Raw genomic sequence first — 26152 nt, 5'->3', positions numbered from 1 at the left:
GTACACACAGTTCCGACGGTGGGAAATTCTGGATGGCAGGCGGACTATGCAGATATTCACCTTGCTCATCATCGGTGACGCGAGGGCACCATTGGTCATGCTTTTCTTCATGTGGTCGGAGACTATGCTTGCTCGGTTGGATGCAGGGCATGTGCTTTTGGAGATGGTCCCCTCAGAATTCTTCCTGGTACTTGGGATCCTTGGAAAGGGGGAAGGAGGAGGAGGAACTTGTAATTTATGGCTATCACTATTTTTAGAGGTCACCCTATTCTTCAGACCAGGGGGTGGGGAACCTCCAGCTCTTAGGCCAATCTTGGCGCACCAGGACTAATTTAGCTCAGGGAGGCCATTTCCTCCAAACCACACCCACCTGCCCATCAGCTGATGTCACGGGTGTTGTCAGCTGATGGATGATAGGACAACTTTCAATCCTGCATTGGCAGCACAATCCGGTTCCCAGCACAGAGCAGGATCATGCAACCAAGGTTTAATAGGGCAGGGATTAAAGCCCTGATCTTTGGCAAGAGAATGCAGGTGCTGTGAACCTTCTTCAGTATGAAGGATTACATTACAGCCAAGGTGGGGAACTGGGTGTGGCTGATGAGCCATGGTGAGTCTATTTTGGATCTGGCAAATCATCTGGGCCAAGAATTGGGGCACCCTCTGCAATCCATTCCAACGGGTAGGCAGGGCTGCCCATTTATCAGTCACTAGAGACACCACCATGACATCAGGTACCCTAACAACTATAACACGCATATAGTGTGCTCTCTCAAGCATTTCTTTGGAATTTGACACCAGAGCTTCACCATTTACGTGCCAGAATTAAACGGCATGAAGTGATAAGCAGCTGGGCTTCTTCCCCCCCCCCCCAAAAAAGCCACATTGCAGGCCAAATGGGAAGGTCCTGGAGCACCTAATTTGGGACACAGGTCTGAGATTCCCTACCACTGCGCTACAGTTTACAAATAGAAAAGAACACAGAAGTATTTGTTTGGTCTTAGATTTAAAAAAGAAAAGCAAATAGAGAAGTTAAGGAAACAACTTTAAATCATAAAACAGTAAACAACCCAAAAAGCCCAACAGAAAACAATATGCACACAAAGGAATATCTAAAACTCAAAAACATCTCAACTTATGTAACCCTTTGCCAGCTATAGATTGTACATTGCTAATGCATAGGCTCCCTCCAATTATTTAATGGACAGCATGCAAGAATACAATACAATTCAAACTGTTGCAGCATTTGAAGCACCGCATGAAAATGTAACACCCGGGTTTATTATTGATTACAAATGATCAACGGAAAAGCACCACACCTCTACAGATGTTGGTGTGAGATCATTCATAAACTGAAGACTTCAACAAAAAAGGGCAGTGCAAATACTGAATAGTAAGATTATTATTATTTAATTGTATTCTAGTATATATTGGCCTTTGAACAGTTTGGCAGAGCGGCTACTCATTAGCATTGATGTACATTTTATCACAGAGAAAGACTTTATTGAAAGAGGGTCTAAACCAGGGATTGGCAACGTTTTTTGAGAACGGGCCGGTCCACTCCCTGGCAGAACTCCCCATGGGCCTTAGGTGGCCAACCTCTGGTCTAAACACACTTGGTTTTTAGAGTTTCTTTGGTACATATTATTGGGCTTTTCGCTACTATTTACTATTTGTGGACCACTGCCAGGGACTCTACTTGCCTTTGCATATTTTGTTCATTTATATGAGATTATATTCAGCAATTACATCACAACATGAAAAGAAAACCACATCAGCAGAAGTAGCTGGGGACCCTGCTAAAACAGTGAATGGTTAAGAATGGCAAGGGTGCTTCCCAGCATTAGCAACAACGTGTTATTATCATCGCCCCCAGTTTACCCCAGCCTGCTCCTCCCTCCATTAAAAAAAAATGGACTTCTGCTCCTCTCCACTCCACTTGATTAGCAGAAAGGTGACAGATGGATTGAAGGGTACCCCAAGAAACAGGCATGAAGAGAGGCTGCCAACGGCAGGTCCCATACCATGCCTCACTTACCGAAGATAGAAAAGCACATATGCTTGTTGATTGAGGACAACTTTGATGTTGCTCGAATGCACCATTGAGTCGTTCATCTGGTACCACTGCCCATTACTAGCCTGAAAATGGGATAGGAAGGAGGATTTGTAGCTACAACACAGCACAGAAGGGCAGCGTTAGGCAGGAGGGGAAGAAGCACTCCACACCATCAAAGGTAGGCATAAGCTCCATCGGAAAAAGGGACTAGGTCCATGTTTCCCAAACTTGGGTCCCCAGCTGTTTTGGGACTACAACTCCCATCATCCCTAGCTAGCAAGTCCAGAAGTCAGGGATGATGGGAACTGCAGTCCGAAAACAGCTGGACACCCAAGTTTGGGAAACACTGGACCAGATAAATTCATGAACAGATGTACCAGTGGCTGCAAGTCATGACAGCCAGGAATCCAACATCCACATGCACTGATAACAATACCAAGTGCTGGAGAATAACCCCAGGGAGGTTAGTTACCCCACTTCTAAACTTCCCCTTTGCCATCTGGCTGGCTACTATGGGTAGGAATAATGCCAACTAGGGCAATAAACGGCTGGATAATTCTTGTGCTAGAGATAATAAAATAATAATAATAATAATAAAATTTTATTTATATCCTGCCCTCCCTAGCCGAAGCCGGGCTCAGAACGGCTAACAACAATAAAAGTAACACAGCATTCTAAAATCAATTCATTTTAAAATCAGTTCAAAATCAAATAAATAGCAACCATTGGCCTAGAGTTCTGTGAGGATTACTAAAGGAGGGGGTCAGACTGTGCTTTGGCCAAAGGCCTGGTGGAACTGCTTTGTCTTGCAGGCCCTGCGGAAAGATGTCAAGTCCCACAGGGCCCTAGTCTCTTGTGACAGAACGTTCCACCAGATCGGGGCCACAGCCAAAAAAGCCCTAGCTCTGGTTGAGGCCAGCCTAACTTCCCTGTGGCCCGGGACCTCCAAGATTTTTTTGTTTGAAGACCATAAGGTCCTCCGTGGGATATACCAGGAGAGGCGGTCCCGTAGGTACGAGGGTCCTAGGCTGTATAGGGCTTTAAAGGTTAAAACCAGCACCTTAAACCTGATCCTGTACTCTACCAGGAGCCAGTGCAACTGGTATAACACCGGGTGAATGTGATCCTGCGGCGAGGACCCTGTAAGGAGTCTTACTGCTGCATTCTGCATCCGCTGGAGAGAATGTTTTTCCAGCAGGCTTCCTCCAACAACTTCCAGCCAACTTATAACATTTGGACATGAACATCAGAGCTCCAGAGATGCACTGTCTGCAATCACCAAGATTCTTTGCTGTTGAACCTCTGGAGAAAGCAGCATTAAAAGCCTGGCCACTCCGAATGCCAGCAGGGAGCCAAAGTGAGAAAACAGGAATTCCAAGCAAGACAGCTAGACACACTTAAACCCAGCTGGGTTCTGAAGAGCATTCAGGCAGTTCAGCTTTCCACACTGATGCTTGCCAATGCTTCACACTACCACCCCACAGCCTGGGGTGCAAAGCACCCCTCTCCACTGCCAGGGCTGCCCTTTGACAACAGACAAAAGGACTCACCTTGACGTAACAGTAGTAATGCCCCGCATGGCAGCTGTATCCTGAATGTACCAGCACAGCATAGAGGCCATACATGACAGGGTCACCGTTGCTCTGAGACATGTAGGGGCGGATATTCAGGAACTCAGGGTAGCCAACATCCTGCAAGGGAAAAGGGAAAGCATCCATGGGTCAAGAAAGAACTTAGCATATGAAGTGTAAGTATTGATTTTTGAGTTTATACTCTCAAAAATTATATAATGAATGTTTAAAGGTTAATCAGGTTTTGGTTTATATTACCAGTGAATGTATGTAAATACACCAAACTCTTGAGGGAGAATTTCCTGAAGAAAGAAATTAAATATTGTAGCTTAATCTAGGAAGAAATGTAACATATGGACTATAAGTACAGACTTTTGTACTTGTCGGTACAGATATTATTTAGAAATTTTGTTCAAACACTAATAAGTTTTGGTTTATGCCACCAGTGAATGTTTATAAATATATCAAAACCGTAAAAGAGAATTTACTGAAGAAGCCTGAGACTCTTCATTGGCGAAAAAGGTGACAAATGCCAGCACCCTGTCTAACTCTTGTGCATAACATCACTGACACTTCATTTGATCAAACTTATCCTCGTTGATATCTACAGGAGCCTGGCTAAAGGAACATTTAAAGACTGTATCTTCCTTTTGGACACAATTTGAATGAGGTTTCTGTTTGTGGCTTCTTTAGTAGATCTTGTACATAGCTCTCTCAATTTTTGGATTATTAATATACGATTTAGAACGTAGAACTTTTTTTAGTGTTTTGTGTGTCGCTTATGTGCTGCTTACTTTATACTTTATACTGGTCTACTACAAGAACTGGCAGCATAGGTTCATTTCTTCAGTACTTGTATAACCCTTAAAAGGCTTGGCATGAGGTCAGAAAGAGAGCAGCCACACGCGCTCCACCAAACCCTCTTCCAGGGGAGAAGGGATGTCTTTGTGCCCCCTCCCTGCTTTCCAGATTGCCACGCACCTTGGAGATCTTGCCCCCGCTGAAGTTGGCGAAGCGCTTGAGCGAGATGGTGAGGACATTGGATGCCCGGTGAATGGTGAAGCGCTTGGTGGCTGGCACCTTCTTCTTGCACCTGGCACAGAGAAGAGGAAATATCAACACACTCTGGCTCCTTGTTGCAAGGCTCAGTGAAAATGGGGGATGCCCTGAGAACTCCCCTCCTGCTTTTTTGCCCCCTTGTTTGACCGGGGGGTGGGGAAGGCTATTAAGTCTTTTCCTGCATTTGAAGCTAGCATCTTCTGCCCTGCAGGCGGCCTTGAAACCATCAGGGAAATGGCTTGATTTCAAATACAGTGGTACCTCGGGTTGAGAACTTAATTCGTTCTGGAGGTCCGTTCTTAACCTGAAACTGTTCTTAACCTGAGGTACTACTTTAGCTAATGGGGCCACACAATTTCTGTTCCCATCCTGAAGCAAAGTTCTTAACCCGAGGTCCTATTTCTGGGTTAGTGGAGTCTGTAACCTGAAGCGTCTGTTAACCTGAAGCATCTGTAACCCGAGGTACCGCTGTAGAAGGCAGATGCACCAAATAAATAAATAAATACCACCACACACTGTGAAGATACATACCCAAACTTCTCTTCTGCTTCGTTATTCCCACCACCAACCCAATTCATCACTTTGGAAATAGCTAAGAGGTGAGCCTAGTCCCCTCCCTTTTATTTTTGCTACAGATTTTTTTTTTAAAGCATGAGTCAGCAGTTACTGAAGCTGTGGAGCAGAACATATTTGCCTGACCTCATAAGTTAGCACTTCCATTCTAGAAATATGCTTCTGTTTTTTAAAAAAATAATAAATAAATAAAGGCGTCATTATGCAAAAGAAAAGGTGCCAAACAGGAGGGATGGATAGGTCAAGAGGAAGGCAACTCACTTGGCACACATGTAGGCATTCTCTCCACTTAGCACGTCGGCCTTTACAAACAACTCTAATGCCCGCACGATGTTGGCAGTCTGCTGTAATCAGAAACAGAAAAGGAGCATTCATACAGAAATCACACCAAAGCTCAGATTATACCTACACTCAGGTAAGCTCTGAAAAGAGCAGCTGGGGAAACCCAGACAGATGGGCAAGCATATAAAAAATAAAATTGTTGTTGTTGTTGTTGTCATCATTATATTATTATTATTATTATTATTATTATTATTATTATTATTATTATTGATGTCTCTTTAGTTCTTTAGCCTTGGTCCTGCATACCCGAAGGAGCGTCTCCACCCCCATCACTCAGTCCGGACACTGAGGTCCAGCGCCAAGGGCCTTCTGGCAGTTCCCTCATTGCGAGAAGTGAGGTTACAGGGAACCAGACAGAGGGCCTTCTCGGTAGTGGCGCCCGCCCTGTGGAATGCCCTCCCTTCAGATGTGAAGGAAATAAGAAGCTATCTTATCTTTAAAAGACATCTGAAGGCAACCCTGTTTAGGGAAGTTTTTAATATTTAATGCTGTATTGTTTTTAACACTCGATTGGAAGCCGCCCAGAGTGGCTGGGGAAACTCAGCCAGATGGGCGGGGTATAAATAATAAATAATAAATTATTATTATTATTATTATTATTATTATTATTATTATTATTATTTAGGAAGTGGTTCTATTCACCCATTACCTCCCCGGCTACTGTTAGCTTAGCTTAGATGGGATGCCCTTTTCTTTTCCTGCCCAGCATATGGAGAACCTCTGTCCCTCCAGATATTGTTGGACTACAACTCCCATCATCCCTCACTATTGGCCATGTTGGTTGGGGAGTCCAACAACATCTGGAGGGCCACAGGTTCCCCACCCCACCATTATTATCATTTTCTATACATCAGCCGTGCACAGGCAACCGAGTACCTATATGCCACTTGCTCACTACACTTCAGTGCATGCTATATGCCTCCCTACATGCAGCGCTCATGTATAAGTAGGAAAGCACCATGAATCTGCTCATATTTGCAAATCCCCTGCCAGCTTATGTCCCTCTTTAGGCCTACCATGGAAAAGAAATAAAAGGGGAAAGCGTTGATTTAACACTGGCATACCCTGATCTCCAAAGCCACATCCAGGAAGGGGTCGTAAGTGTCCGAAACACTCTTGCACACGGAGCATTTCACTGCAAAGAAAGCAGAAGAGTTGCTTGCCTACTCTTCATGGCCTCAGCTGCCTGCCAAGGTCATATTTCACAACGGGACTTCCGAGACATCAACGCTTCCACCTCGGCAGCTAGCAAAACCAGCACGGGAAGCAGCTAAATCCCCCGATTCCCAATATCCTCTTCAAAACCTGGGCAGAGGCCAAAGGAAGCCCACAGGAAACTCTCACGGTATTGGGACATCAGCAGCTGTGTGCGCCCACAAGTCAGGTGGGCATTGCAGAAGCGCAGCTGGGCAATGAAGGAAAAGCTGGAGTTGTAGAGTTATCACTAGGACTTGGTCAACGCTTCAAGCATAAAGGGCGTGAAAGGTACCGGGCTAAAGCTGTGCTCACCACGAGATCGGAGGTAGCCGCCAAAGATCTGGTGCACCAATGTGGTAGCCTGGGTCTGGCGGTCCAGCCTGGGAAGAAAAGCAGCCAAGTGTTAAGAAGCGAGTGGAGAACACCTTCCTGAAGCAATATGGGGCCTCAACAGTGGCAGGGACACAATAGCAGCCCTTAGGGCTTTCCTCTCCAGGGAGGATTACTAGCTTTTGCTTCCTTGGGCAAAGGAGAAGCAGCCACTGTTAGCTGAGTGGTGACTTACCCAGCATGCCCCCCTTCCCCCGCCCACATTCCACCTGTGAAGGTTCATGCTTCCAAGAAGCTGCTTGCACAACAGGGGCAGGTGGCAGGATCTCCACCTGCCTATCTCTTTGCAACCAAGTGAAAAGTACGGCCCTGACCCTCCCCACCCCAGAGAAAGGGAGGTGTGCATACTTGGTGTAACCATTGAGGCAGGCCTTCTGCATGGCATCAATGGTGTAGCGCAGGAACTCGTGAGCATCCTCTTGGCTGCCAAAGCGGAAGTGACGAGCAATCTCTGCCAGATGGAGGAAAAGGACTCTGAAGTTTGGCTTCCTATGCCCACCCAGCGCAGGTCAAGCTCATGCCAAGGTAACAGGCACTGCTGACACTTGACCGGGGCACAGGAATTACATGAAGCTTATTAGCATGCGCGCGCACACACCCCCCAAACCATTCTAGATTCTGCAGAACTCAAGATAACTAAGCAAAATGCTGATGAGGACAGCATATAGTGCATTTCAATCTCCCTTTCGTAGTTTCTTAAATACCGGCAACCTCAGTTGGATGGTTAAAAGAAATGAAAGAAGCGCCAAAAATAGCTCTAATCTATTTATGTATGTAGGGACGCGGGTGGCGCTGTGGGTAAAAGCCTCGGCGCCTAGGGCTTGCCGATCGAAAGGTCGGCGGTTCGAATCCCCGCGTCGGGGTGCGCTCCCGCTGCTCGATCCCAGCGCCTGCCAACCTAGCAGTTCGAAAGCACCCCCGGGTGCAAGTAGATAAATAGGGACCGCTTACCAGCGGGAAGGTAAACGGCGTTTCCGTGTGCTGCGCTGGCTTGCCAGATGCAGCTTTGTCACGCTGGCCACGTGACCCGTAAGTGTCTCCGGACAGCGCTGGCCCCCGGCCTCTTGAGTGAGATGGGCGCACAACCCCAGAGTCTGTCAAGACTGGCCCGTACGGGCAGGGGTACCTTTACCTTTTATTTATGTATGTATTTATTTGCATGCCCAGCTGCCACGTCTTCAGACTTAGCTCCACAATGGGGAGATCTGCGCACCTGGCTTTTTCAGTGCAGTGTATGGCATGCGTATACAAACACACACACACACACACATGATCTACAGTCAACACTTCAAACAAAGAGATCTTTGGCCCCTTTCCCTGTATGTACTGGTGAGATGCATCACAACGGCACTGTACAGCCTCATCAAAACAAAGCTCCCTCAGCTGCTTACTTTTGAGATCTCGGATGAAGGACACCGGCTTGATGGCATTGCCGCTGTTGGCGAAAGCCTGTATCATGTGATTCTGCATAACGCACATCATGCAGAAGCCTCCCTGGTGGCCTGCAAGAGAAGAGATCAGGAATGAATTCATGCAAAGGCTGCACCGGACAAAGGTCTGGTGGAGCAAGTCTCACAGAGCCAGAAAACCCATGAGAAGAGCTCAGCCTAGGAGAAGGGCATTTTGGCAGCGATTACTAAATAAATAACCTGCTGGCCAATGGTGATAAAGGAAAAGAAAGAGAAAGGCATGCTTAGGAGGGCCATGTACTGCTCTTGCTTCATGATTAACCATCTGCAGAAGTAGCTGCATATGCATCAAGGAAAAAGTTGCCTCTTCTCTGCTGGAGGCAATTTAAGGTGACAAGGAAAGCTACTCACTGATATAATCAATGCACAAATTGAATTGGAGTGCAGAGCCTGCACTTACCTGTAGGCTAGGGGTGGGGAACATGTGGGGCCACAGATGCTGTTGGGCTCCCACTTCCCACCACCCCTGACCATGCTAGCTGGGGCTGATGGGATTAGGAGCCCAACATTATTTGGAGGGGCACAGGACCCCCATCGCTTGTGCAGGCATCTCCTCCATGGTCACAGCATCAACAACCCCTTGCTAGAATAGCTTGCATGAACAGACTACTGTTAGATGCATGCAATAGCCTCCTAGCCCAGTTGCACGCACATCGTAAAGTACTCAGAAATGCAGTCCACTTGGCTGAGATGGTCAGGGAACCAAAACGCTACAGCCATGCGTGTGATTTCTCAAGCCTGAACAACAAGCCGGCAAGTAGGTGCAAAGCAGTATTTGCCCTAATCCAAACAGTTCCTCCTCATCCCTCCCCTTTTTTTGGGAGGGACATCTTTTGTCCACCCGCCTCCCTCCATTCAGGTCCACTCCCCTAACTAGGAGTCAGCGCTCCTCTAACAAGGATGAGTCGGATGCTTAGAGCAGCAATTCTCGTGCAACCAAGTGCTGGCTCTGCTCCTTTGCAGCTGTTAGCACAGCCTCCCAGGCCCTGACTGCAAGGATGAGTGCACAGGGCTGCAAGGGAACTGCCAGCTGCAGAACTGTGGAGGGGACAAGGCGCACTGCCTGTTATTTGACCTTGGATCCACACACCATCTTTTCCCACTCCCACCATGTTTCAAGCAGAACCCCCTCCTCAAGCTCACATAACAATGCAACCCCTTTCTTGTGGCTGGGCACAATACAGCCCCCTCTTGTCACAAGGGGTGCCCCAAGACTTTGACAACATGAGAAACAAGGGCCAAATAATGCTCCATCATTCAAGCCCCTCTCTCCAAACACAGCCAAGTGGAAGCATATTTTTTAACACTATAAATTCCCAGGAAGCATTTTCTCATACAAGAAATCCATTCAAAAAGCAGGCTTCAAACCAAAATGTTTCAATTTCTCCCCTCGCTGAAACCCCGAGACAATTTCTGAAAAGAGGGGAACACGACGGAATAAGAATTTTTTTAGCCCTTGCATGGAGTAAATATTCTTTCCAATGAAAAACATGCAGATTTGCAGCATAACAGAACATGATTTTTTTGTGGCTGTGAGAAAACCAAGACTCAGAAAGATGAGGGTCCAATTTCTCTTGTGCAGGATTTTGGAGTGGCTTCAAAGGGTTATAGTAACACTTAAGCTTCTGCACAGCAGCTTGAAGTGGTCACAAGCACTACACTTGCATCCTGTCTCTTTATAATGTGTATCCCAACCCTGAAAGGTAGTTTTGGGCATTATAAAAGCCATACAAGAGATGGGGAGGATGAGGTTAAAAGGGAACAGCTTGACCAAAGGTCAGTTTATGGCACAGCAAAATCTGAACCAGAAACACTGCGATTCACAGTTCAGTTTCTTAGCCGTGGTGCTCCTGTTTTACTACCATTAAGGACTGAGCATTATGCATTGCTGTTCCTGGCCCATCTCTCATGAAAGCCTCAGCAGAGTGGCACTGAGATGAAAAGCAGGAGGCTGCTGAAGCCTTTGCTACCTGCAACTCTTAAGTGAAAAGAGACCGATGACACGCAAGCTTTGCCAAGGGGCACCAACCATTCCACATGCAACCAAACACCCCACACTCACAACTGCGGCTGTGCTCCTTGGAAAGCAGGTAATTGGCAAGAGGTGGGGTGTACGTCAGACACTGCAAGGTGGAATTGAGGAAGCAGGTGTTGCCCAGGTTGTGGAGACCGGCTCCGACACGGTACACTCGCTCCCATTTCAGAGAGAGGCGTTCCACAGGGAAGAGGACCTTCTGCGGGGCTGGAACTCCATCTCCTCCCAACGTGTGCTCACCGCCTGTCAAGAGAGGAAGAAGAACGGGGAAGTCAGCGAGGCCGGGCACACATGCACCCCCATTCCCACAGAACCATTCCCCCTAGAATATGGGCACACCTTGCTTCCGGATGGGTCCCTCTTCAGAGCCCCTGTGTCGGCTGGGGTTTTCTGTCTTGGGGTTCAACAGAACGTATTTGCTCTTCAGCGTCTCCAGCTGGTAGGAGAAGCTTTTGGAGGCTGGTTCAAACTCGATCTTCTGCAGCAAAACCTTCTTGGTGGAAGCAGCCAACAGCTTGCCCAGTTCGCCATCGTCAGCAGAGTCCTTCCGCCCAGGCTTGAGGGCTTCTTTCAGCTTGTCCACTATGGGCATGGCGCATCACTTGTGGCTGGCAGAGGCCGCACTGCTAGCAAGGGAACTTTGCTCGGTGGGGCAGAGCTGGAAAAGAAAGCATTTGACCCAATGTTTTCTCCACGAAGCCTCTCACACAAGCCCCTTACCTCTGCAGCCTACAAGGCTGACTATGACAAATTTTCTCCTTTGTTTACCCTCCTGCCTCCATCTCTATTCACAATACTCCTGTCTCCCCATTTGGGGCTGCAAGCACTTTTGGGGGCATAAACCTGTCCTCTTTTTAATTTTCTAAAGGGTCATGAAACACCGAGAGCACTATATAAAGCCGCCGCCACCACAAATTCAATTTCAAACACAATTTCCGGGGAATCTGCATTTAACTCAGAATGCTGCAACACCGTATTCTGTATTGGGCAAGCAGGGAGTGTGTCCACAAGTTCCATTTTCCCAAAGGTGGGATTAAGCAGCATAAATTTGTGAGAGCAGCTACACTCATGCTGTCTCCTTGCTACAAGAAAAACACAGGAAACCCTGAAAGCTGCATGGAAGGGGGGGGGGTGTCACATGCCAGTGGTAGGCAGGACCAGAGGCAAAAGCAGGCAGAGCAGTAAACGTACATTTTACCTGCATACAGTAGGCTAGTTTCAATATACAGGCTTCTCTATCCCAGGTAAACAAGAATCATTATCAGAGATCAAGGACACATTGAAGCCAGGGGGGGGGGAAGAGGGTGTGAAGCAGGGCAGGTGAGTCACATGGCCTGGGGATGGGAGTCCTGAGGCCTAGTTAGAGAAGCTTGAATGGCCGCAAGTGAACCCCTGGGCCAGAAATCACACCCACCCACCACCCACCCTATTATATTTGCAGCAGCTAACAAACAGAGCTCAAACATACATCAATTTTCTTCTCATTATGCAAACTAGAAACTCACTTCTTTGAAAGTCTGATGGATTAAAAATTGCAAAATAAATACACCCCAAGTCTAGTCTAGTAGGCCTGTTTTTCTGCAATTCAATCAGTGTCAAAGCATGTTTCTAAATACAGTGGTACCTCGGGTTAAGTACTTAATTCGTTCCGGAGGTCCGTTCTTAACCTGAAGCACCACTTTAGCTAATGGGGCCTCCCGCTGCCACCATAGCACGATTTCTGTTCTCATCCTGAAGCAAAGTTCTTACCCCAAGGTACTATTTCTGGGTTAGCGGAGTCTGTAACCTGAGGTACCACTGTACCATTATGCACCCCATTAGCATACCTCTCTTTTTTTGCTGGGCCCAACAATTTCCACTCCTCAACATGGAGAAGACTCCCCCCAGAAGACAAACCAAGGACTTATGAGCATTCACTGTGAAAGGTGCCCCTTAAAACTCTAACAAGGTGTCAAGCAGTAGCATCATGGCTAGGTAGAATGAAGGATTTGCGGCCCAGGTTCATAGACACAAGTTAGCATATGCTGGTTTTATTTCTATACAATGCAAATTTAACTTTGCAATGTCACAGAAGACAAATCAACCCATCCACATCACCCCAGATAAAATTCTTCCATTCATTTTCACTCTACCCCAGATGACCCCAAATCAGTTCCTCTTCAATTCAATTACCTCCAAAGTAGATCCTGCTCCAAATCAATTAATTTGCCCTTCAGCTACCTGTCCTGATTATCTCTCAAATCACCTCTATAGTCACTTCAAATTATTTTGGGCTGTGATCCAAGACTCACATATCTGGAAGTAAGCCCCCCTGAACTAAACAGGGTTTACTTACAAGTAGACCTGATTATAGGATTACACTGCTGTTTCTCCCACATAAACATCCTACCCAGTAACCCAGATCACCTGCTATTTAATTTCCCCTGAATCAATCACTAAGAAAATATTTGTGCCCCGCATTCTATAGGCCACGCCCTAAAAAATGGCTCAGCTCTTGAAAGAGCCTGCAGTGAAATTGGGAACTGGTTTACAAAAGAGAAGATGGCATATTTTAGTTTTTCTCCAACTGCTGGAACAATTTTAGCCACAAGATAGTTTGTAACAAACAATCACCTTGAAGACCTATACAGTGGCACCTCGGAAGTTGAATGGTTTGACTTCCAAAACGTTCAGAAACCAAGGAATGGCTTCCGATTGGCTGCAGGAAGTTCCTGCAGCCAATCGGAAGCCGCGGAAGCCGTGTCAGATGTTAGGGTTCCAAAGAACATTTGCAAACCGGAACACTCACTTCCGGGTTTGCGGCGTTCGGGATCCAAAAGATTCGACTCGCAAGGCGTTCGGAATCCAAGGTACAGCTGTAATTGGAAGGCCTGAGATTTGCCACTTCCTCCAATAGGGAAGTCAGCACTACAATGTAAGAAAAAAAGGATTACTCTGTCACCTAAGGAGTGCCTGGACTGAACTCAGATTTGACTAGCAAACAGAAGAAGCAGAACACCCCAGATAGAAACCACAGGTGCCTCTCCTAACAGAGTAGAATTCAGAACATTGTTACCCATCTTGTAAGTGCCTTTGTAAAAAGACAATTCTATATTTGGTTTTTCAAAAAGAGAGAGAGGCTTCCATCAACACAAGTCCTACTAAAACATCCTCCTATGCGTCCTATAAAGTACCGTATTTTTTGCTCTATAAGACTCACTTTTTCCCTCCTAAAAAGTAAGGGGAAATGTGTGTGCGTCTTATGGAGCAAATGCAGGCTGCGCAGCTATCCCAGAAGCCAGAACAGCAAGAGGGATCGCTGCTTTCGCTGCGCAGCGGTCCCTCTTGTTGTTCTGGCTTCTGAGATTCAGAATATTTTTTTTCTTGTTTTCCTCCTCCAAAAACTATTTGCGTCTTGTGGTCTGGTGCGTCTTATAGAGCGAAAAATACGGTGCATATAGCAGCTCTTCATGCAAAAGGCGGCAACCATTCTGCCCAGCCTACAAAAAAAAATTACAAATACTTGCACTAGTAGCTAGCTCATTGTAGGGAGATTGCACTTTCTTCAGTTACTAGTGTGGAGGTTTCCTAAGGCATCCAGTGAGCATCTTCCACATGTTATGATGTTCATCTGAAGCTCCCATGACATCGGACCTTTCTACAACAGCTATTACATTATTGGTTATCGCCTAAGAAGCCACTGGAGGTACTACATGGTGTCGGTCTCCCCCAGAGCAGCTGAAATTGGCCTACACAAGGATACTTCATTCCTAGCACCATTGTGTGCCCAGCAGGATGGACATACCTGGCTAGTCCTTTCCATGCTTTTGATGAACATCAGCTTAATCAACTCACCTTGTTGTGAACAGACCTGAGATCTACGGTTATAGTATGCAAATTTAATAATAAATAATAATAATGCCTTATACGACCAAGACTACCTCTTGCTTTGGAAGGGGACATAGGGAAAGTCATAGCCGGCAACTGACTGGTAGAGAATTGCTTTGTATGTGGGATAAAACCCTCACCTTTCATGGCAGGCCTCTGCTAACTCTTGCCAAAGCAGCAGCATCTAAATCAGCAGTCAAGGGCATTTATATAGGGTAGAAATAGTAATGGAACAGCAAAGAGGCGAGAGAAGGGTGCTGCTGTGTGTGCCCTTGGGACTGAAGAGCAAGCGGGCAAAGCTGGTGCGTTGAGGAGATGTAACGGTTCGCTCAGAGTAGCTATGTTGCACACATGCTCAGGGAAAGAAACCCTCAGCTCTTTGCATGGAGATGAGGAGCCGAGTGGAGATTCAGCAAGCCCACATCCCCAAAGGAAAAGAGCGAATTAACAGGCCCCAATGAGTGGGTCAGAATGCCAGCAGAACAGGACGTAGCAGGAGGCAGAAGGAAAGGCTGCTTTATGGCCCAGATCTAGAAGAACGCCCCCCCCTTCATGATTTGTCTATCAAGGAGAGAAAGAGAGCCCACCCCACCTTGCTCTCCATCGCCAGACCGTGCACAGGCCCCAGCCACCTTCGCCCAGCAAGCGGTGCCCGCGCACGCAGCCTGAGCACCACACAGGCTGTATCTCCATCCCCAACACCCGCGCGCGCCCCACAAGCTGAGCAGCAGCCGCCGCTTCCAAGGTGCCCCAGAACGCAATCGCCGCCTTGGTGCAAAGGGCACCCACACCCTTGCGCTTTCTCAAGGGCCCAAGAAGATCGTGCCCAGGGCCCCTCAGCCAAGAGCGGAGGAGTCCTTGGGGAAGAGATGGCAACCTCCTCAACGCCCCGCCGCTCGCGCCTGGGGGGGGGGCTGATCTATATGGGGCTTATGAGAACCCGGGGCTTGGGCGAAGGTTCGGGTCATCCCGGCCCAGAGAAACCGAGCGGCGGCGGCAGCAGCGGGTTAATGAACTGGAGACGGAGGCACCAGGTTTGCTTCTGCAACGCAGCCCGGGCGTAGAGAAGGCAAGGCAAGGAGGGCATGAGGGTAGGCAAATCCCCAGCCCACACCCACTCAGAACCCCCATCCACCCCATGGATTCACCTAGCCGCCGCCGCCGCCCTACCACGACCCAAGCGCTTTCCTGCTCACCTCCTTACTAAATAGGGGGAAGGAAAGCTCGTCTCCGCTCCCCGCCCCCAAGACCCCCTCGCCATCCCCCTTCCCAGCCACACACTCACCATCCGGGGGACCCGCGTGCGCGCACATACACACACGTGTCCACGCCGCGTAGGAGAGCAGGAAAGAGCTCAGCTGGCGCTGCTGCTAGGCCGCTGCTGCTGGTGGTGCTGCCGCCGCGCCGGGCCCAATCCTCGCCCTAAAGGGGTGGAGAAAGCAGAGGAGCCCTGCCCGGTTTCCCTCTGACGCAACGGAGCCCGCCCTGCCGCCGCTTTCGGGAAGGCAGCGCCGCCTGCTGTAGCCCTCCCGGCATCGGCGAAGTCTTGGCTCTTGCGCTTGCTCGAATGCAGCTGCTACCTTTTGTCCGCTGCCAATATATATATATATATTTAAGAAAAAGATATATGTCTGTTTGTTTTGCATAGGTGTATGTGCAAAGATCAAAGGCGGGGCTGGGCACAGAGGATGGCGCGTGACTACTGGAGGAGAAACGAATTAGGGACCCAAAAAGCGCAGTGTCCCGCAGAGACGGGGCGGGGGTAGCACTTCCTGCCACGTGCCTCGCAGGGGCAGAAAAATGAAATAAATTGGGGCGTGAATGTGAAGGGGTTTCTTCTGCGCGCGGTGCGTGGGTGGGTAGGTGGAACTCGTCAGTATTTTTGAGCTTTCCATGATTTATTTGTTTAAAAAAAAACATAAAACGTCACGGTAGATTTCTTTTTCCTGCCTTATGCTTATTCTTCTCTGCGGGTTTTTATTGCCAGATTCTAAAATTAGAGGAAATGTAGAATTTTGGTTCAGGCTGACTAGCTAAGCCATTTGTTACGGTTTCCGGGACAAGGCAGGAACAGAGATTTGGACAGAGAAAAATATTAATACTGTAAAGGGAAAACTTCAAGGTAGAAAAGCTCAAAATAACAATTTAAAAATAAAAAGAGCTCCCGTGGTGACTTGTCAGTCATGGGAGAGAGACGTTTCCCTTTTATAATACTGTTGTCGTAAACGAAATCTGCCCTTATTCCCTTATGTACACAAGAGTCCTTATAGAGTCCTTTGTAGGTTCTCCATCGGTAGGAGAAAATAACAGAGGCCAACCAGAGAATATTATGAAGCAAAGCAGCTAGTAAACCTGATCTTTATTAAAGCTGTTGCAACAGGGTGCTACCCTCACACGCAGGATGACCCAGAACAAAGGTGTGCCCGCCCTTATATATCCATTTTGAAATTCCCTGCCATGGAGCTCCAGACCACCCCTCCATACATCATACATACATCACAGAAGGGGTGTAGCCCAAGACCACCCCCCACAAACATCATACCTATAACACAGAAAAGGCAGTCTACAACAAAAAATTGAATGTTGTTGTTGTTGTTGTTGTTTTAAAGATATTTATTAGAATTTTACAAAATGAAAAAAGAAAAATACAAAGTAAAAATAGATAAAAAAACAATTCCATCTTTCCATCACTTTCTTTCGTTTGCTTATTTCCCCGACCTCCTCACACCTCCCTTTTTGTATTCCAGTTCAGTTTGTTAGTTCAGCAAATCCTTTCCCTCTTTGTTTATCCTAATCTTTAATCTTAAAATAATGTAACATTAAATTTTGTCTGTTAATAATCCATTTTTTCCATACTCCTTATAGCGTTATAGCTAAAAACCACATAACTTTCATCCAACATCATTTTAACACTCATTAATTTTACAATATTTCTGTAGGTAATCTTTAAATTTCTTCCAATCTTCTTCCACCGACTCTTCTCCCTGGTCTCGGATTCTGCCGGTCATTTCTGCCAGTTCCATGTAGTCCATCACCTTCATCTGCCATTCTTCCAGGGTGGGTAGATCTTGTGTCTTTCAGTACTTTGCGATAAGGATTCTTGCTGCTGTTGTTGCATACATAAAGAAAGTTCTATCCTTCTTTGGCACCAATTGAATGTTGTTTTTCCTGACTTCCAGGTTATCTGATAATGCCTTACCTGATTGCGTTTTCTGGTAGTCTGGCCATTCCTTTGAGATGGTAATTACCCAATTCCTGAGACAATTGGAAGGTTCCCTCACCCCCTCCCTCCTTGCAGAGAAACATTTGGTCAGTTTGAGAGTCAAAATGGTTTCAGGACTGTCTTCCTGTGCTGCTTCAGACATGTGGTTTATATATTTATGTACGTGTTTGCTTGGTACATTTATTAAATATATACAGTGGTGCCCCGCAAGACGAATGCCTCGCAAGACGGAAAACCCGCTAGACGAAAGGGTTTTCCACTTCTGAGTTGCTTCGCAAGACGATTTTCCCTATGGGCTTGCTTTGCAAGACGAAAACGTCTTGCGTGTCTTGCGATTCCCCCCCCCCCGCTTTCCCCACCTTTTTCTAAGTCGCTAAGCCGCTAATAGCCTTTTAGCAGCTTAGCCGCTAGGCCTTTAATAGCCGCTAAACCGCTAATAGCGCTATTCCGCTTAGCCGCTAATAGGGTTGCTTCGCAAGACGAAAAAACCGCTAGACGAAGAGAATTGCGGAACGGATTCTTTTCGTCTTGCGAGGCACCACTGTAAGACCTTAAAATTCTTATAACACTGTTATGGTTTGGAGGGACCCCCCCCCCAAAAAAAACCCTGTAAATTAATAAATGGTAAGATTTTGATTATTTGGGATGTGAAGGGCGTATACAAGCTGCAGAGGAATTCTTATGCAAAATGACCTGGCCAAGCTAGGGCCATTCAGAAACAATACAGGCAGTGGAAGAATACTGCCCTTCCCTTCGCCCTGAGGTGTGAACAGAGACAGGAGATTTGGAAGGTTGCCTGGGTAACTGGGCATGATGTCACAGGAAGAGTTTAGGGACTTTGGCAGGTGGCTTCCAAAAACTGAAAAAAGGATGGCTGAAAGCAGGAGAGATGCCTTGGACTCTGGTGCTGCACTGCTGTGGGGAACAAGAGCCTCTTGAGATGACCATACTATAAGGCCTAGACTCCCTCCGTCCATATTCAGGTGTAGATTTGTGAATAAATCATATTCCTTAAAGCTACAACAGCCTCCATGGTGTCTTCAATTCTCCAAACAAGCACAGACCCTGGTTGAGGGCGAAAACCTCTGGAATTCCATGCACAGCTCGACGGATTGGGGTGGACTGTAACAATACTATGCAATGAAACAGTGTTGTGATCGATTATGTGGGGCAGGGCTTACCTGCCCTCCCCCCAGAGAGGACTCTTCTGTGTGAGTGTCTGAGGGCCCTGCTCTTGCCGCTTACCACCTACCTGGCCCAGGGCGGGGCCTGAAGCCTCACAGGGACTGCTGCGCTCTGCTGCCCAGGAGGACTCTCCTGTGTGAGTGTCTGAGGGCCCTGCTCTTGCCGCTTACCATCTACCTGGCCCAGGGCGGGGCCTGAAGCCTCACAGGGACTGCTGCGCTCTGCTGCCCAGGAGGACTCTCCTGTGTGAGTGTCTGAGGGCCCTGCTCCTTCCTGCCACTCACCATCTGGCCTGGGGCAGGGCCTGAAGCCTCATAAGGACTGCTGCGCTCTGCTGCCCAGGAGGACTCTTCTGTGTGAGTGTCTGAGGGCCCTGCTCTTGCCGCTTCCCATCTACCTGGCCCAGGGCGGGGCCTGAAGCCTCACAGGGACTGCTGCGCTCTGCTGCCCAGGAGGACTCTCCTGTGTGAGTGTCTGAGGGCCCTGCTCCTTCCTGCCACTCACCATCTGGCCTGGGGCAGGGCCTGAAGCCTCATAAGGACTGCTGCGCTCTGCTGCCCAGGAGGACTCTTCTGTGTGAGTGTCTGAGGGCCCTGCTCTTGCCGCTTCCCATCTACCTGGCCCAGGGCGGGGCCTGAAGCCTCACAGGGACTGCTGCGCTCTGCTGCCCAGGAGGACTCTTCTGTGTGAGTGTCTGAGGGCCCTGCTCTTGCCGCTTACCATCTACCTGGCCCAGGGCGGGGCCTGAAGCCTCACAGGGACTGCTGCGCTCTGCTGCCCTGGAGGACTCTCCTGTGTGAGTGTCTGAGGGCCCTGCTCTTGCCGCTTACCACCTACCTGGCCCAGGGCAGGGCCTGAAGCCTCACAGGGACTGCTGCGCTCTGCTGCCCAGGAGGACTCTCCTGTGTGAGTGTCTGGGGGCCCTGCTCCTTCCTGCCACTTACCACCTGGCCCAGGGCAGGGCCTGACAGGCCTCACTAGGACAGTTGCTGTTACTGCTGGAGGGGTGCAGAGTGCTTTTTAAATGTTTTTAAAATTTTCTTTTGAATTTTTTGTATGTGGGGTGGGTGGGGGTGGGATGGATGTTTATTGGTCCTGGGAATTTGTTTGATTTTACGTTTTTGTAATTTTTACTGTTTTTTGTAAAGAATGAAGAAGACATTCTTCGCCGCCTCTATTGCATCTGCAGAAAACAGCAGCAGGAGACTTTTTCAGGTGGTTCACAATTTAGCGGAACCACCTGCGACATCGGGGCCCAGCACGGGCCACATGATCTCCTGCAATGATTTTGCAGTTTTTTGCAGATAAAATCGCTCAGATTCGGGAAGAAGTAGACTCCACCGTGGGAGCAGGGCCAGGGCGGGAGAGTGCTAGAGTCCTGTCTAGTCAAGTTGTGTGGGATCAATTCCAATCTGTTACCTCCCAGGATGTGGACAGGCTGCTTGGACGAGTGAAACCAACCACCTGTCTCCTGGATCCTTGCCCATCCTGGCTTATAAAAGCTAGCCGGGAAGGACTGGGCGATGGGCTTCGTGGAGTGGTGAATGCTTCCCTCCATGAGGGAGCCTTCCCAGACCCGCCGAAAGAGGCGGTTATTAAACCGCTTCTTAAAAAACCATCTTTAGATGCGGCCACAATGGCCAATTATCGCCCAGTCTCAAATCTTCCATTCTTGGGCAAGGTGATTGAGCGAGTGGTTGCTGAACAACTCCAGGCACGCCTGGAAGAAGCGGACCATTTGGATCCCTTCCAGTCGGGATTCAGGCCTCATCATGGGACTGAAACTGCCTTGGTCGCACTGGTTGATGATCTCCGGCGGGGACAAAGGTGAGAGCTGTTTCCTAGTTCTGCTGGATCTCTCAGCGGCGTTTGATACCATCGACCATAACATCCATCTGGACCGTCTTGAGGGGCTGGGAGCTGGGGGCACTGTCATACAGTGGTTCCGCTCCTTCCTCCTGGGCCGTGTTCAGAAAGTGGTGGGGGGGGATGAGTGTTCAGACCCCTGGGCTCTCACTTGTGGGGTGCCTCAGGGTTCTGTCCTCTCCCCCATGCTTTTCAACATTTACATGCAGCCACTGGGAGAGATCATCAGGAGGTTTGGGCTGGGTGTTCATCAGTATGCGGATGATACCCAGCTCTACCTCTCTTTTAAATCAGAACCAGTGAGGGCGGTGAAGGTCCTGTGTGAGTGTCTGGAGGCGGTTGGAGGATGGATGGCGGCTAACAGATTGAGGTTGAATCCTGACAAGACAGAAGTACTGTTTTGGGGGGACAGGAGGCGGGCAGGTGTGGAGGATTCCCTGGTCCTGAATGGGGTAACTGTGCCCCTGAAGGACCAGGTGCGCAGCCTGGGAGTCATTTTGGACTCACAGCTGTCCATGGAGGCACAGGTCAAATCTGTATCCAGGGCAGCTGTTTACCAGCTCCATCTGATACGTAGGCTGAGACCCTATCTGCCTGCGGACTGTCTCGCCAGAGTGGTGCATGCTCTGGTTATCTCCCGCTTGGACTACTGCAATGCGCTCTACGTGGGGCTACCTTTGAAGGTGACCCGGAAACTACAACTAATCCAGAATGCGGGAGCTAGACTGGTGATTGGGAGCGGCCGCCGAGACCATATAACACCGGTCTTGAAAGACCTACATTGGCTCCCAGTACGTTTCCGAGCACAATTCAAAGTGTTGGTGCTGACCTTTAAAGCCCTAAACGGCCTTGGTCCAGTATATCTGAAGGAGTGTCTCCTCCCCCATCGTTCTGCCCGGACACTGAGGTCCAGTTCCGAGGGCCTTCTGGCGGTTCCCTCACTGCGAGAGGCCAAGTTACAGGAAACCAGGCAGAGGGCCTTCTCGGTAGTGGCGCCCGCCCTGTGGAACGCCCTCCCATCAGATGTCAAAGCGATAAACAACTACCTGACATTCAGAAGACATCTGAAGGCAGCCCTGTTCAGGGAAGTTTTTAATATGTGACATTTTAGTTTATTTTTCATCTTTGTTGGAAGCCGCCCAGAGTGGCTGGGGAAACCCAGCCAGATGGGCGGGATACAAATAATAAATTATTATTATTATTATTATTATTATTATTATTATTATTATTATATTTATTATTATTTTATTCAAGTTAGCATCCCTGGTCCAGGTTGAGCTATACACCCATATACACAGGATTGGGGGAGGGGCATGTTCTGTTAACAGCCTACGTAGGTTCAAGCCCAACATATGAAACTGCCTTATATTGAGTCAGCCGTTTGGTCCAGCACAGCATCACTTACTTTGATGTAGGGGTTCTCCAAAGCCTCAAGAAAAGATATTTTCCAGTTCTCCTGCCTCTTTTAATTGGAGATGCAGATAAGCTCTATCACAGAACTATGGCTTTAGAAACAATACATGCCATGACATCTAGTATAACACTCCCATTACAATGCTATGTTCCTTTAGTGCCCTTGGGATGGGATGGTGGTCAACAAGCATTGGCAATGTGACCTTCCATGTATTTGTTGGGACTGTAATTCCCACCTTCCCTGACCATTGTCATGCTGTTTGGAGCCAATGAGAACTGTAGTCCAACAACATCTGGTGAGTCCCAGATCTTCCATTACTTACAGAGTTAGGTCACCTATGGATCCATCCCATCCATCTGAGAAATAACCACATCACTCTAGATGGGCTTGTTACCATGATCAGGAAGATCCACTTTCTTTGTGATCTGGGTTTGTCTCATTAAAGTAATAAGGAGCTTTATGCAACATAACTAGATGTGGATGGCTCTGTACGTGGGTCTCCTGGGCACTTGTATTAAAGAGCATACCTAGTATTGCAGCAGGTGAGGTGAATTTGCAAGTCTATTGTAACTTAAGAGATCCCAGTTTAATCTCTCTATAACGTTTGATGCTTGTGGGCAGGCCTCCCATCTGTATTAGTTCTACAGAGCTTCAGGTGCATTTGCCTAGGAAACCAAGAAGTTCACACAGCTAATCTAGGAAGTACCAGTACGTGAAAGCTATGAGTCCTAATGTAAGTGGCAAAGAGAAGGAAATGACGCCAGAGAACCGAGTGTGGATGAGGGATTTAATGTGTTACGTTTATGGAGGCAAAGGTGGGTCTTTACAGAGACAGAAGCCAGGTTTGTGATGGAACAGCAGGAGTAGGAATTATCCCCACAAGGGATATCCTCTCTCAAGGCAATAAGTACCTGGTAGGCCAGAAGCAGGGGCCACTCATGCTATACATTCAGTTTTGAGACTCACTGGATTCCTTCCATGAAGTGGATGAAAAACAGCACATATTTTGACACAGAGCCTGATTCTGTGGGAGTCGCTGTATGTCACTGGAATAATTCCTTGACATCACTAAAGAGAACCAGATGTGATGTTTTCTCTAACATCAAGAAATAAGGGGACATGGGAGTCATCAAAATGGGAGAACAGCTGGAGGTGGGTCTTTGGAAATAGGCTGAGGCACAGTGAACCAACAGTTTATCTCATTAGGAACTAGAGACCAGTTTGTGCCAGGGGGCATGGGAAGAGGGAGAGTGGAGAACAAAGCCTGGAGGAAACTTGCAACTCTCCACCTACCTCCATCAAGGTGACTCTTGTAAAGCAGTTCACAGAGGCTGAGCAGCACAGGATGAATTCCCAGGGCTCCCTTCTAACGCCCACACCTCCACTGATGGCAAATTGTGCTCCAGACAAGGAGAGACTGTTCCCGGTTTATTTGATAATACTGTTTATTGTCCGAAGACTCAAATGTCCACGTATGAATTATACAAAGCATCAGAGACATGCACAGTCTGCTTGTCTATTCAACAATTTTCATGTGTTCCCAGCACAAGAAAATCTCAGCTTTCAGAATCCAACAACAACAACAAAAAAGTTTTTTCCCCCACCCCCACCCCCAATATTACTCTACCCACCAAACATCATCCCGGCCCTACTCCCCAATAAGCTTTAAATTATGGCAGCAAGTTAGATACTTATTCTTTTTTTCATACTTACTAAGCAAAGATTTGAAAATAATGTAAACCTTTTTTTAAATATTTTGAGTTGCTGACATGAGGGGGCATTGGATTGTTTCTGTGTGTGCATCTTATCTTTCTTATCAGGGAAGTTTCCATGTGGCATTTAAACCCACAGTGATAAATTAAGCCGATTGAAGAGCCTTTGATACTGCTTTCCCACAAAACAGGTCCTTTTCAGAATGGTTGCTTTCCACGCTGCTACTAGAACGGCAAACTCACGTTTTGGTACGGCAGTCACGCAACTGCAGTTTGTCTAGCAAGCAGCAGTCACGTGTCACAGCCAGCCTCCGACCTCTAGAGAAGACCTGTGCATGTTGCAGAGGCATCAGGAAGAAGACAGAAGAAGGAATGCTAACACCCACCCCACACACAACCACACCTGCGCCCACTGGCACTCAGAAATAATGGGAGGGACTCCACCCTCTGTACATTTTGACAATTCTTCCCTCCAATGCAGAACCCCTTTAAAAATAATAAGTGCAAATCTAACAGCTAAGAAGGAATTAAAAAAAAAATTAAAAAAACATAATAGAGGAATGATACAACTGATTGCCAAAACAAATGGAAAACATTAAAATCAAGGACAGGATCAGCAGTGAGAGGAAAAGAGAGAGAGAGAGGTAAATGTCACATAGGATATAACCATACAGGAAGCAAAACAGGAGTCTTATATTGGACTGAACAGATTTTTTTTCCTTTTTCTATTTTTTTTAAAATATATTGAAATCAAACAGACTGGTCCAATATGACATCTTTAAAACTTGACCTTGATGAACAGCATGAAAAGGCCGCAGGGGGCAGGTCTGGCTGGGGGAACTTCCGGACACCCTCCAAATCAATTTTCAGGTATTGCGGGTTGGGAAAGCAGCTGAGCTCAGGGGGGGTGGGGCGCACAGCAAAGAAAGAGAACTGGCTCAGAAGGAAAAGGGGGCTGAAGGCAGAGATGTGTGATAGGATCCTTTTGCAGGCAGCCAAGGTCTGGTTTATTACTCCAAAGGAGCATTCATGCTCACAGTTTATAAGGGGTATACCTTGACACCGGCTCTTGCGGTCACATATTTGGGAGGGGACACGCAAAAGTCTTGCCTTCTGGAGAACTCTTGCTTGCCGCAAGCGTCAAATTTCTATATGGGGCAGGACTTGCGAGCCATCTTGGCCATGCTAAAAATCATTACTCTGCATAGCAAGGGATTTCAAAGAGGAGGACTCCTTTGGTCCACATAATACTGAACGCTTAGCAGGAGCATCAAGTCACCCCACAGTTTTGGCACCAGATTTTCATCAATGGCACAAGCATGCAATAGGAAGTGGGTGATGCATACATATGGTTCAAGCAGGAGGCTTGATGGACTAACCCAGATCCCCTGACAAATGTTTCTTGGCTGAAATGTAATAGCTGAGAACACAGACCCAGAATCTGCACGCATCTCTTATGCACACATAGGCAGGTCTTATTATCCATTTCAATGATTTTGTGACACCGCCCTCCATTAGCCCCAAAAACATTGCCTCTGAAAGCAGAGATTGTCCCTCTGCCTCCTGGTGGCTTGTTCTTGACAGGCTGCTTTGTCACTGGTAAGGGAATGTAACTTTCTTCACCTGCGGAAGAGGATATCATGACTTGTGACAAAGCCACCATTTTCCTTTTTGTCTGTATGTGTGTGTGGTGTTGCTGCTGTTTTTATGGGACGTACTTGTACCATATGTGTACAAACGTGGCAAGGAGAAAGGAACGACTTCAAAGCACTGAGTATGGAGGGATTTAATTTTGTGATGCGTCTGGAAGAAAAGGTGGGTTTTTACCCAGGCAGAAGCCAGTGGGGGTGGGGGAACAGAGGGAGCAGGAGATATCCCCTCAACAAGGGATGCACCCTCTCAAGGCAATAAGAACCTGGTAGGCCTGCTACACAGAATCAGAGGCAACACCTTTTGGCCACTCATATTGTACACTCTGGTCCCTCCACTGTGCCTTGGCATATTGGCATATGTAATCCCAAAGGCAAGAAACCACCCCTTGGCGCTTAACACAGGAGAAGAAACAGACTGAGCAATATATGAGTGGCCTAGACATCCCTTTCCTTAGCCCCTCCCTCCACCACTGTTGTGCCCGCCCAGGAGACCTTATTTTCATGCTGTTTCCAGGAAGTGATGTCAAAGGTGGACCAGTCT

The 26152-nt window shown here is 47.7% G+C and overlaps 1 protein-coding gene across 5 annotated transcripts in view; it reads right to left on the bottom strand.

Moving 5' to 3' along the window:
• The window catches only part of USP36 (ubiquitin specific peptidase 36), a 32240-nt gene extending 16240 nt beyond the window's left edge, over positions 1-16000 (bottom strand). The window contains exons 1-13 of one of the 5 annotated variants that reach the window (XM_053375559.1): positions 15845-16000; positions 13481-13599; positions 11032-11350; positions 10720-10935; positions 8580-8690; positions 7537-7639; positions 7111-7178; positions 6666-6736; positions 5521-5603; positions 4609-4720; positions 3607-3747; positions 2039-2139; positions 61-199 (exon numbers count right to left, since the gene is read on the bottom strand). In XM_053375559.1, coding sequence (XP_053231534.1) covers positions 61-199; positions 2039-2139; positions 3607-3747; positions 4609-4720; positions 5521-5603; positions 6666-6736; positions 7111-7178; positions 7537-7639; positions 8580-8690; positions 10720-10935; positions 11032-11284 — 1398 coding nt within the window. In that variant the 5' untranslated portion in view covers positions 11285-11350; positions 13481-13599; positions 15845-16000. Of the gene's footprint in view, positions 1-60; positions 200-2038; positions 2140-3606; positions 3748-4608; positions 4721-5520; positions 5604-6665; positions 6737-7110; positions 7179-7536; positions 7640-8579; positions 8691-10719; positions 10936-11031; positions 11351-13480; positions 13600-14699; positions 14750-15844 lie in introns of those variants that run through there. The other 4 variants (XM_053375558.1, XM_053375563.1, XM_053375560.1 and 1 more) reach the window with 4 other exon arrangements.
• Between the last annotated feature and the right edge of the window lie 10152 nt (positions 16001-26152).

Source organism: Podarcis raffonei, chromosome 2 (assembly GCF_027172205.1).
Source record: "Podarcis raffonei isolate rPodRaf1 chromosome 2, rPodRaf1.pri, whole genome shotgun sequence".
Classification (NCBI taxonomy): Eukaryota; Metazoa; Chordata; class Lepidosauria; order Squamata; family Lacertidae; genus Podarcis; species Podarcis raffonei.
Note: the sequence above shows the minus strand (reverse complement) of the source record. Positions and strands in the feature narration are given on the sequence as shown.